At 52.1% G+C, this 12,092-nt stretch overlaps 1 protein-coding gene across 1 annotated transcript in view; it reads right to left on the reverse strand.

The window, feature by feature from the left end:
- Window positions 1–3,267: 3,267 nt before the first annotated feature.
- LOC122375864 (mucin-5AC-like) overlaps window positions 3,268–12,092 on the reverse strand; it is a 30,505-nt gene continuing 21,680 nt past the window's right edge. The window contains exon 8 of the mRNA XM_043355438.1: window positions 3,268–3,917. Coding sequence (XP_043211373.1) covers window positions 3,910–3,917 — 8 coding nt within the window. The 3' untranslated portion in view covers window positions 3,268–3,909. The remainder of the gene's footprint in view (window positions 3,918–12,092) is intronic.

Below are 12,092 nucleotides of genomic sequence, written 5' to 3' on the forward strand. Positions count from 1 at the left end.
TCGCTAAGATGGAGCGCCTGGAGGCCAGTAACCGACGACTCGAGGACGCCGTGCGACGCGACCGCAGCCGTTCCCGGCCGCGCCAGGCGTCTCGCCAGTCTCGCCGCCCGTCACCGGCTCGTCCTTCAACGCCGCCGCACGACGACACGCTGTGTTGGTACCACCAGCGATTCGGCGCCCAAGCGCGCCGATGCAAGTTGCCGTGCTCCTGGATCGCCTCGGAAAACTGAGGCGCCCCGTGCTGATGGCGCAAAGCACGGGCGCCCCTCCTGCCGCGCCACTCCTCTTCGTGAGGGACACGGAGACGAACCGGCAATTTCTAGTCGACACCGGGGCGCAGGTCAGCGTGCTGCCTCGCCGCTGCCTGCCCAACGGGTCTACGCTGACCCCTGCTCCTGTCGGCCAGCAGCTCGTCGCGGCAAACGGCTCACCGATCGCGGTGCACGGCACCTACCTGCTGGACGTCACCTTGAGTCAGCAGCACCGCCTGAAACATCGATTCTTCGTCACTGACGTCACCACACCCATCTTGGGCACCGACTTCCTGGCCGCACATCACCTCGTCGTGGACGTTGCCAACCAGCGTCTCCTGCGGAACGGCACCGTCTGCGCCAGCGCCGAGCGGTCAAGGCTGTGCTCCATCGGAGTGCGTCTCGTCCGGGAGCAGGCTGCTGCTCGCTTCGCAGCTGTCCTCGCCCGGTACCCGGATGTGACCTCACCAAAACCTGGACCAACACCGGTGAAGCACAACGTGACGCACCACATCGTCACCAAGGGTCCACCGGTGTACCAGCGGCCACGACGCCTCCCGCCGGAGCGCCTTCAAATCGCACGTGCCGAGTTCAACAAGATGCTCCAGCAAGGCACCATTCGACCGTCCAGCAGCAGCAACAGCGGCAACAGCAGCAGCAGCAGCAGCAGCAGCAGCAGCAGCAGCAACAGCAGCAACAGCAGCAGCAGCAGCAGCAGAGGCAACAGCAGCAATACCGGCTCCTCACTGCGGCTTCCCGGCGAGTTCTTCATCAGCAGCCAAGCCTCAGCAGCATCACCGGCCGGTTTCGTACAAGACCTGAAGCGCGCCATGTCTCAGGTGCGGCCGACACTCCCACGTCCGGTCCAGCGCGCCACGTACGTCCCGACGGCACTCCAGACGGCGACACACGTCTTCGTGCGCAGGGACTGTCACCGCTACCCGCTGGACGCTCCATACGACGGACCGTTCCCGGTTACCGAAAGGACCACCAAAACCATCACCATCGACCGTCGACAGAAAAAGGAGGTCATCAGCATCGACCGGTGTAAGGCCGCCTTCCTGGAGACGCCAGATGAATCCGGTCATCGACAGCCTGACCTGCCGACTGTGCAGCCGCACGGTACTCAGTCCAGCGGCCCGCCGGCCGCGCCACCGCTCAGCAATGAGCCCAGCGGCCCGGAGCTTCTGATCTACGGTGACGCACCAATTCGCCCTGCAGCCGTCGCTCGGGCTGACGCTGCACCATTGCAGCCTCGGCCGATACTACGGACGACCCGCTCCGGCCGCGTCATACGACCTCCGGTAAGATATCGCCATGTCACTTTTGTCCGCGACATGTCTGGCGAGGGGGTACTGTAGAGATCATCTATGCGATTTGTCATCTATGCGATTTGTCATCTATGCGATTTGTCATTTCATGTTGTCATTTTTATTTATATTGTCACCGCCTTATTAATCAATCTGTTACCTGTTGTCAATTGCGCGTCAAGTTTGTTTGTTATTTGTAAACCGGCCTGCCGCTGGCCTCAACCTTCCTAGTAACCGCTGTGCCATACGCTATAGAACGTGTCGTGCAAAGGTCACGGCGGCACCCCTGAGGCGGCCGCTGCCCGTACGTTTAGGAGCCCATTGTCGTGACGTCATGACTGTGGACAAAGGTCGCGGTAGGGGCTCTCCCGGCAGCCGGACGGTGACTCATACGTTGAGCTTGTCTCTCGCCGCGCCTGCGGGCATATTGGTAGTACTAGGGACGGCCAGCATATGACCGCGGTTTTCGGCGACATTGTCAATTCGTTTCTCGACTCTGCTGTTCGCTACAAGACAAATACACATAGAAAACGGCTCGGGCATTTGGAGAAGAGCGGCTACTCTGAGGCGAGGGAAGAACACGGAGATTCACACAAACGACCTGACTAGGTTGCACCGGCCACAGTCGACCGAGGTGGGCTTCCGCGCCCTTAAAGACGCCTCTGACTGGCCATTGCGCTGACACCCTGGTCGGACCACGGTCATTGATCGGACCCTGCCACTGGTTCGTGCTCAGGCTGCCTTAGCGGGTAGACCTGCTCGACCAGACGCCCCACTGGTGGGCGAGTGCTCGGTTCCGACTTTCACCGCCGGTCCAACAGCGTTCTGCTGGTTCCCGCCGATCCGGTTACGACACCGCAAGTGCCGTACCGACTCGGGCGTCCCAGGTGGGCGTAACGGTTACCACACCAGTTCGCGACCCCCAGGCTCTGTCAGCCGTCGTACGGCTCTCGGACGGACACTCTAATAGATCAGCCACAAATCAATAGGTTGTCACAGACCGTCCGTCCAGCCAAGCGCTACCCACAGCGCAGTACGACAGGCGTCTGGACAGATCGCGAGCTAGAGTCTTCAGATAGCTGACCGTGACCGAGTAACTTCATCTTAGGGGGCTGTAGGAACGTGTCTCTGCCCACACACTCGGCCACTTCCTCTTCACTTACCGGCAACTCCCAGCAAAATCCTTGACAATGTCTGCTGCAGATCTGTGTTCCGTTGTGGTCCAGACACCGTGACCTGATGAGCTCTCCTCCCGGTCGCTCCGTCACATCCGCCAGCAACGGGAGGGGATGGTGATCTGACGGTGTATTGCCACTCGTCGGTGGTTGACACATGTCTCCGTCGGTTACCTTTGCTTGCGTACCTTCGCTGAGATAGATCTTAGTCGGTGGACAGGCTACGCATGGATGGTTAACCGTCGCACTTTGGTGGCGGGGGCATTGGATAAATATCCCTTTGTTTTTGCGACTGCAAGTAACTCTTGTCAAAGGCGGAGGATAGCTTTACGTTTTCCGTCACGTTTAAAATAAGAGAGAACTGAAAATGTCGTTGGTATCCACTGCTTATTATGAGAGAGACATTCGTGCCGCGTGCCAAAAGTCGAGAAGGCGCATTCGAACTGCCTATAGGTAAGTGTGAGCTTCTACTCTCGACTTGCGTAGTGGCGCCCCGTGCATTTCAAGCATTTCCAACATTGATATGCGTACAATAGCCACATGCGTCTATATTTCACCGCCATTTACCAAATCATTGCAATGCAATAAGCTTGCGCTGGCATCTTTTTAACGTCAACAGGTTCAATGAGCTAAGAACAGAGCTCAACAATATCGTTTGTTGGAAAATACCCCCAAAACAGAGCAGTACGGGTATAACTTAATGCTGCAATTCGAGTTTACTTGCTTATGTTCATCAAACTAACAGTCCGAACAGGTAGGATATATGCATGATCACACCCGTTAAAAAGTCGAAGCAGTGCAATATTTTCGGAACATAATAGCAGTTTGTTATCGGTGCTCAATGCTGCCTTGGGCACAACTTACAGTCGTATATATGCGAGCATACATACATGCAATCTCACATACACCAGAACAGAACGAAACAAACACACAACACGTGAGTAGCGCGCAACACTGCGACTTTTCAATGAAATTTATCGAAATATCATATGTGTGATTACACGATGCAAAGAAAAAAAGACAAACTGGCCTTTCTCTAATGCTGAGCTGTTCAGACAAACTGATATCAGCTTGAGTCAAACCGAATAACTATGCACAAGCTGTCACGAACTGTTGTTTGAGTTTGCATTTACAAAAGCGCCTTCTTGTTTTATGATGCTCATCTGTCGTCCATCACGACTCTGAAACAGATAAATGGCGTCACTTTAGTGACCTCGTGAGCCTTTCTTACAAAGCAACCCGATGGTGTGGCGTCAACCCGGCAGTTGCTGGGGTATTTCGCCACCCACCGTTTGGTGGGGGGGGGGGCGTTAAACGCCCCCAACCGATAACTCGAGAACCAACAGGCGCAGCGAAACGAACGAGGCGGCAAACGAAAGAACGCGGCGAGACGTTTCAGCTGAGTACTTTTAAGTTGAATTTTGAGGTCACAGGTCGGGTCAAGGTCAGGTCAAAGACCTGAAATCGGGTTTTCAGTAGCATTGTACTTCAGGGCTTCACAAAGGGCGCCTCTCGTCATAAACTCTGTCAAAACGGTGCACAATCCATCATATAAGGCCTACAAGAGTGTCAGCTCCATGTAGGGGTCAGTCAAGCAAAGGTCAGGGTCAAGGTCAGGTCAACCGGGCAGGCACATATCCCCGAAAATCAAAACTGATATTCGCAGCCTGTGACACATGTTTTGTAGGTAATTTGGGGCGTAGAACACGATGGTGACATTTATTTTATCATATGTGTACGTGGTTGGCTCAAAAAGTTCAATTTAAGAAATGCATGTATCATTGTCCTGAAGTAGTCACGAGAAATTGCCAAGATTCAGTTCAAGATTTTGGAAAATGCGGAACGATAATCAATAATCGAAGATAGCCATTTGATTGTTCATGGTAGGTATTGGCAGTCTAATGGCGTATACGGCATGTCTGTATGTCTATTCTGTGATTTTATATGATTTTTTGAACATATGCCCGTTATGCCGTTTTTGATCGAAAACTCAGAAATCATGACGTCACTAAAACCTCGATATCTCAAAACTTTGTGTTTGAATATTTTGAAACTTTGTCACAATAAACTTCACTCAATTCCCTACAGGTATAACCCAAAATTTGGCGCGCCTGTGGCGCGCCGTTTTTATGCTATGGCCCGGCGAAAAAAAGTGGGGGCGTTTAACGCCCCCCCCCCCCCAGCAACTCGTGGGTTAATATTACCTGACCTAAATAATGCTCAAAGTACATACCTGCTACAGCAATGATGTTTGATGCATTTTCAAACGCCGATAACCGAATGCCGCTACACGCGGACCGGGAGCTGCATTACTCCGCCCCCTCCCTCCGCACCTCGATGTGGGGGATGCTCGATTGTAAGCATCACCACTCTAGAAGAGCAACACGGCAGAGCGGACTGTCCCTCCCCGTCCGCTTTGCCGTGACTGATAGACTGATAGGTAGGCTGCGCCGCGCAGCGCGCAGGTACGGCGGAACAGTATAGATGCAGGCGCTACATACCCCGCCATCTGTCGGCGAAGTTTTCAACTAGCGCGGGCCAAGAAGCCGTGTAGTGCGAGCGAGGTAGAGAGCAAGCCCCTGCTTAACCCGCGAGTTGCTGGGGGGGGGCGTTAAACGCCCCCACTTTTTTCGCCGGGCCATAGCATGAAAACGGCGCGCTGCAGGCGCGCCAAATTTTGGGTACCTGTAGGGAATTGATTGAAGTTTATTGTGACAAAGTTTCAAAAAAATTGGTCAGAACATTTTTGAGATATCGAGGTTTTAGTGACGTCATGATTTCTGAGTTTTCGACCAAAAACGGCATATGTTCAAAAAATCATATAAAATCACAGAATAGACATATAGACATGCCGTAAACGCCATTAGACTGCCAATACCATGGAGAATCAAATGGCTATCTTCGATTATTGATTATCGTTCCGCATTTTCCAAAATCTTGAACTGAATCTTGGCAATTTCTCGTGACTACTTCACGACCATGATACATGAATTTCTTAAATTGAACTTTTTTAGCCAAACACGTACACATATGATAAAATGAATGTCACCATCGTGTTCTACGCCCCAAATTACCCATAAAACATGTGTCACAGGCTGCGAATATCAGTTTTTATTTTCGGGGATATGTGCCTGCCCGGTTGACCTGACCTTGACCCTGACCTATGCTTGACTGACCCCTGCATGGAGCTGACACTCTTGTAGGCCTTATATGATGGATTGTGCACCGTTTTGACAGAGTTTATGACGAGAGGCGCCCATTGCGAAGTCCTGAAGTCCATGCTACTGAAAGCCCGATTTCAGGTGTTTGACCTGACCTTGACCTGACCTGTGACCTCAAAATTCAACTTTAAAGTACTCATCTGAAGCGTCTCGTCGCGTTCTTTCGTTTGCCGCCTCGTGCGTTTCGCTGCGCCTATTGGTTCTCGAGTTATCGGCTGGGGGCGTTTAACGCCCCCCCCCCCCCCCAGCAAACGGTGGGTGGCGAAATACCCCAGCAACTGCCGGGTTAAAAAATGAATGAATAAGAAAGCATGGGAAAATAATGAGCTATTTTATCGCTCTATTAATTACAACGTGTATTTTCAGACATTTGCTTCGAAGTGGAATAAAATAAAGAGTGTTGGATAATGCCGAATAAAAAGTGTCTGGTTGCTACGCAGTATGTACGAGCGTACATAGCCCTGGAGCCACATTGGAGCGTGTTTACCTGTTAACGCCCCACTCCCCTCCCCCTCCCATCCCCGCATCGATATGTTACTATCGAGGCGCCGCTCTTGCGTGGGCCACGGGCGGAGTTATACTAAATAATAAACTGTGCAACATAACCCATTCCGGGCCCGCCATCGCCTTTAATTGCACCAAGTAGTTCGCAATATTTGAACCTTTCATTGAGCCGTTGGTTCCTTTTGTAATTTCCCTCTTGGCTACGGCTATTGTTGGCATCGCTTTGGAACCCCGAACCACATAAATTGAGCTTCGATGATCTCTGGTGACGTCTTTTCATGAGCTTTGCGAAAAAAATAGCAGCGTAGGTACTTAGGGCATAATTTGTTGAGAACACGCCGGCGTCATTTGCCGTTTCTCGCTACGTCGCACCGCATTTTGTGCCGATTTTTTTTTTTGCTTTTTTATTCTGCGGAGGTATGCATCTCTCCGTTCTAAACCGTCTCTGTGGGTAGGTCTGTAACTACTGCATCGAGGCGACCTTTGATAATGAAGGTTGTAGCCGATTTTATTGTTGTATTTTCAGCTTTAGAGCAGGCGCATGTAGTAACGTTCATGTATGAATTAAAAGTATACCCTAGTGTTCATGATTCCATCAGCCGTTTTTATGTAGTAACTGTAACACATTCCCCACCATGAACTAATACACTCAATGTTTTATGTAATGTTACGTGAATTTTGTGTCGCTCACTTTATCTACTGGCTTTGGCCGGACCATCGCAGGTGACACTCTCTCTCGAGAAGGAGTTTCTGCATAAATTTAAAAACGTTGTGGCTCGTTTATTTGTCGGTGTGCGGCGCCATCGTCATATTACGCCCGCTTTGAAGTAGTTCCAGTGGTCCCAGCGCCGCATCGGTAAGCCGGTGATGAAGCGCGAGTGGTTTGAAACGCCGTTTACGACTTTTACGCTCCAAGTGCCATGTGACTGACGTGGTTATTGTTGAAGCGGTGTCTGTCAACTGAAGTGCTGGTAACAGCTCCTGGCGACATTCGCACTTTCGGAGCTGGTTCTTGTGGTCTATGAACAAATCGTATTGTTGCTGGCTGCTGCAATAGTCTGTTGTATACAGGGTGGGCCAGAATAAGTGTAACACTTTCTAACGTCGTTTTCTCAAGACTGGTAAAAGATATGAAAATCAAATTTTGACAGCTAGTAGAAAAACGTTTGCCAAATCATATAGTAATATTTACCTCGAAAAAAAAATCCTAGCAAAATAAGATTATCGTCATCAATAAAAAACAACATTTGCGTGTTTTCTTTTATTTGCGCATGTGCTCAAAGAGGGCACCTTTGCCTGCAAACACATGTGCACGCGTTCGAGGAAACTGGCTCCCACCCTCTCCGTGGTGTCCCTCCGGTATGGGAAGAACCGAAGGTTCTTGCGGAGGACTTTTCGGAGACTGGTCCGTGCCATCCCCAGCTCCTGGCAGCGATACCGGGTAGAGGTCCTCGGTGACTCACTAACGGATTGACGGACCTGCTCAATCCTATCCCCATCTCCTGTCACCTCAGTTGTACGACCGGATCTACCCTTCGCCTGCCTTAGGACACTCCATTCCTTCTCAAAATGACTTACAAATCGATGGATCTCCGTGTTCGAAGGTACCTGTGATGAGTGACAGCCCAACTCCTGCCGGAAACGACGTTTAACAGCTACGCACGATTTTGTTTCATACCATAAATGGATGGTTTTTACTTTTTCTTCTGGTAAGAAAACCATTGCTGATAGAGAGGTAATTATTTCTCCTACTCATTTGGCAGACTGTTGGCTTTCGTATTTTTACAAAATATGTCTAGAGTTGAAATATTAAATGCACATAATGTGCGTTAGAAACTGTTACACTTATTCTGGCCCACCCTGTACTTCGTCGTGTGCTAAAGCGTCTCATGTAGTATCATCGTGTCAACTTCTTTTCTAGTATTTTATGCTCATCAAAATGGCCACTAGAAATCCCATCATTTGCCTCTACAGTTTGACGTCTCAGTCGCTCGTTCTCCTAATCATTCCGCCATTTCAAACACAGATCAGTTGCAGGCTTTATACAAAAATACAGCGTGGTAAGGAAAGGAAAGTAATAAATAGGTGACAGGAAGCCAAGGGAGCAAAGCTCTTTAGGCAGGCCACACTTGCAAACATTGCATTAGTGCTTCTTTGCTACTTGCAAAGAGACTTTAAACGAAAGGAGGAACAAAGCCAAACGCAGGCTATGCAGAGGCAGTACAAGTATTGAGGCAGTTACCAGCGGTCTGAACTTAACCACATAACTTCCAAGAAGACACGAAATCACTAGCACACAGCTGACATGTCTACAGTTAACACATAAGATCACCGGTTCCGTTCGAGGCACGGAGCCATAAAACAAAACAAAAAAGCTCCTAAACAAAGGGAGCGCACCCGTGGATAATGGCTTATTTTCGCAACGAGAACTGAGAACTCTACGTCGGCTCATCTTCAGAGAATCCCGATTCGGTCGAGAGACTGTTCTTGGAGGAGATCCCGCTATCAGTCATCGACCTTCCCTCCACCTCAGTGGACTCGCCCTCGCCATGTGACTTCCCCTCGACGGCGCAAGTGGACTCGTCCGGCGAAGAATTATCGTTAAACTCGCACTGAAGTCGACGGAAGAGCCGTGACGGCGCCGCTGTCGGTCGGTTCGGTCGCTCCAAACGTCCCTCTTGCACGCCCTGAAGCTCACTCAGGACTGTGTCCTTACACACGATGCGCGGAACTCGACCTCCTTCGATGGCCGTCAGACGATTCCGCTGTGAGTTCTTCAGCTCCGCCAGAACAGAGTCCATTCCTGAGGGGGGCTGAGCGCGAGGTGATGAGGCCCCCGACGAGGCTCTGCCCCTTTCCGCTAGACGCGGTGATGTGCTCGTTGCACCGCTCGCATTCTTGTCCCTTCTCTGGGTAGCAGGGCTGGCGCGACTGGATGAGGATGGGCTGGACACCTTAGGTGTCGCTGATGGCTGCGCTGGAGGCGGTGGAGGCGGAGGCGGAGGTGGAGGAGGTGGTGGTGGCGGTGGCGGTGACGTTTGAGGAGGTGAGGGAGGCTGAGAAGTCGGCGGAACCGAGGGCGACGACGTTGACGGTAGCGGAGACACTGACGCACGCTGACCTCGTCCAGCAGTGCGGCGACGAGGTGGCGGCACGGGACTAGCCTCCGCCACAGGGCCACTGCCGGCAACACGACTTTCATCTTCACAACTGGTGGTTACGTTCCCAAGCAGTGCAGCACAACTGACAGGTCGCATAGTGCGTTCTGGGGTAGACTCCACGGACGGCTCAGGATCCGAGCCTACCGTCTCTTGGAAGAACCGCAGTGCGGACTTGAAGGTGACGTGACCCCGTCTGGGAGGCTCTGGCTTCGGTTTGCCCTCGACTGGGTCAGGCACTTCGGGTCTCCCCTTGGCGAGGTTCGGTAGATGGATTGTGTTCCGTTTTAGTGTCTGCAAGTTGTCCACAACCGGCTCTTTCGGAGACGTCTTTCGAAGCGCCACTGTTAGCTTCCCTTCAATGACAGGACCCTCGACCTTTTTGGAGATTGAACTAGTGGAACTTTTGGGGTTGAGCTGTGTGGTTGTGCCATTCTTCATAGTGGCACCAACGACCTTTGGCTTGCTCTGTTCAGTGACAACTGGCAAGCTCTGGCGTGATTGGTACTTCGCTACTTTAGCGGCTACACTTTTATGTCCTGTACCGTCTTTGTCTTGCTTCACTTTCTTTTTCCGCATTTTCACTTCGACTTTGGTGCCATTTTCAAGTTCGATCTGTTTGGTAACGGCTCCACTCGACCGAGCTGTCTTTTCCTCACGCTCAGCGCCCTTCAGAGCTTTATCACCGTCCTTCCCAACGCAAGACATCTTCCCCTGCTCTGATTCCCCAACCTCATCCTTCTTAGACGTCGCAGATTTTGACACCTTTACATCACTCGAACTGGAATCTTCATTGGCTGCGGTATCACCATTCTTCCCTTGGGCACAGGTGCTCCCTTGGCCACTCGTACTGTCACTTTCCCCTGTTGCCACTCCTATATCACTGCCACCTCCTGGCGGGGGATCGGACGCCGATGGTGGCAGGACCGTAAGCTGCCCTTCCACTAGCCACCGGTTCCGCTTCTCGAGGTTCGCCAGCCAAGCGTCAAACAGTCTTTCGCGGTTGGCTCCGAAGAGATGCTCTCCGTCGTTTGCTCCAGCCTCTTTCGCCAGCTCAGGCCAGATGCTCTCTGTGGGATCACAGGATTCATCCACAGCCTTCTTTTCTGCGGGAGCTGGCCCTGCGGAGGTGGATTTTTCGGAAACAGTTTCTTTCGGAATAATCTGAGGTGATTTGGAACTTCGTCTCCCGTGTCGCTTGCCTCTGGGAGACAGATCTTTTTTCGAGGTTTCTTGTTCGGTCTCCGGTTCTTCTGATTCTGATTCGGAGTCCACTTTCTCCGTTCTAGGACTTGATTTCGTGAGGATCGAGGGCTGAACATGTTTGTTTGATGCTTTGTCTGAGGATTTCTGTGCAACTTTTCCTGACTTGGAACTGGATTTCTTAGATGCCGCGTCAGACCGACTTGGAGATGCGTCTGCACGAGATCTCGTTATAGTTTTGGAATCAAGTCTGACCGGCGACTCCAAACGCGGACTTGCTGACGACCTGGTCAGCGATCTTTCTGTGGACTTTAATGATCCCGAACTTTCTTCCCGCTTTGAAAACGACTTTACACTGGACACTGCAGGTGATCTGCTGAGCGACCTCTCCACCGATCTGGCGGGAGATCTGGCATCAACTCTGGAGGGAGATTTCTTGGATGAGTCTCGAACGTCGCGAGCGGTGAGGCGACCAGGACTGGCCGCGCGCGGCTGCGGCCGCCGTTCGACCACAGTATCATCACTGGAATCCGATCCTCGTTTGAGCGCAGGCGTCAGACGTGACCCGTCTTTCTCCTCCCGCGCGTGATGACCGCTGGAGACTCTGGATTGTTCGGTGACCGAAGCCTGGCCAGGCTCCGAGTCACAGTCCCCATCAAGGGACAGCTCACAATCCGACGCCTCAGAGGTGGCCTTGGAGCTTCCGCCACTGGCAAAGCCGCTGCTTCCGCTCGCGAAGCCACTGCTGCAGCTGGCTCCACTGAACACGCTACTCAGACTCGGCGTGCGTCCACTAGGGGTGCTGAGATCGCTGAGAAGACGCGACAGGCGGCACGAGGCGGGCCGGCCGGCGCGTGTCGGCGTGACGCTGGTTGCGGCGGTGACGCTCTTGGTGGCAGAAGTGGGATGTTTTGAAGTAGATGTGGGATTCTCGGCGACGATGCTAGAGCTGGATTCAGACGGCAGTAGCAGTAGAGAGGCGCGCGTCGTGCGTCGGCAGACTGGTGATGTAACCGACGGCAGCCCCAGGCGAGCAAGCTCTATGGAAAGAGGCAAAAAGGTAGCATACATACAGCGGCAGCGCGGAGAGAGAGAGAGAGAGAGAGAGAGAGAGAGAGAGAGAGAGAGAGAGAGAGAGAGAGAGAGAGAGAGAGAGAGACCTGTGCATGCCTGAGAAATAACAGTTTGACTTACGGAATGATATCTAAACAGCGAACTTAGCTAAACCAAAAGAAATAGGCACTGCGCAAAGGTTAATTGAAAGTTATTA

The sequence above is a fragment of the Amphibalanus amphitrite genome, unplaced genomic scaffold (assembly GCF_019059575.1).
Source record: "Amphibalanus amphitrite isolate SeventyFive unplaced genomic scaffold, NRLGWU_Aamphi_draft 001941F_arrow, whole genome shotgun sequence".
Taxonomy (NCBI): domain Eukaryota; kingdom Metazoa; phylum Arthropoda; class Thecostraca; order Balanomorpha; family Balanidae; genus Amphibalanus; species Amphibalanus amphitrite.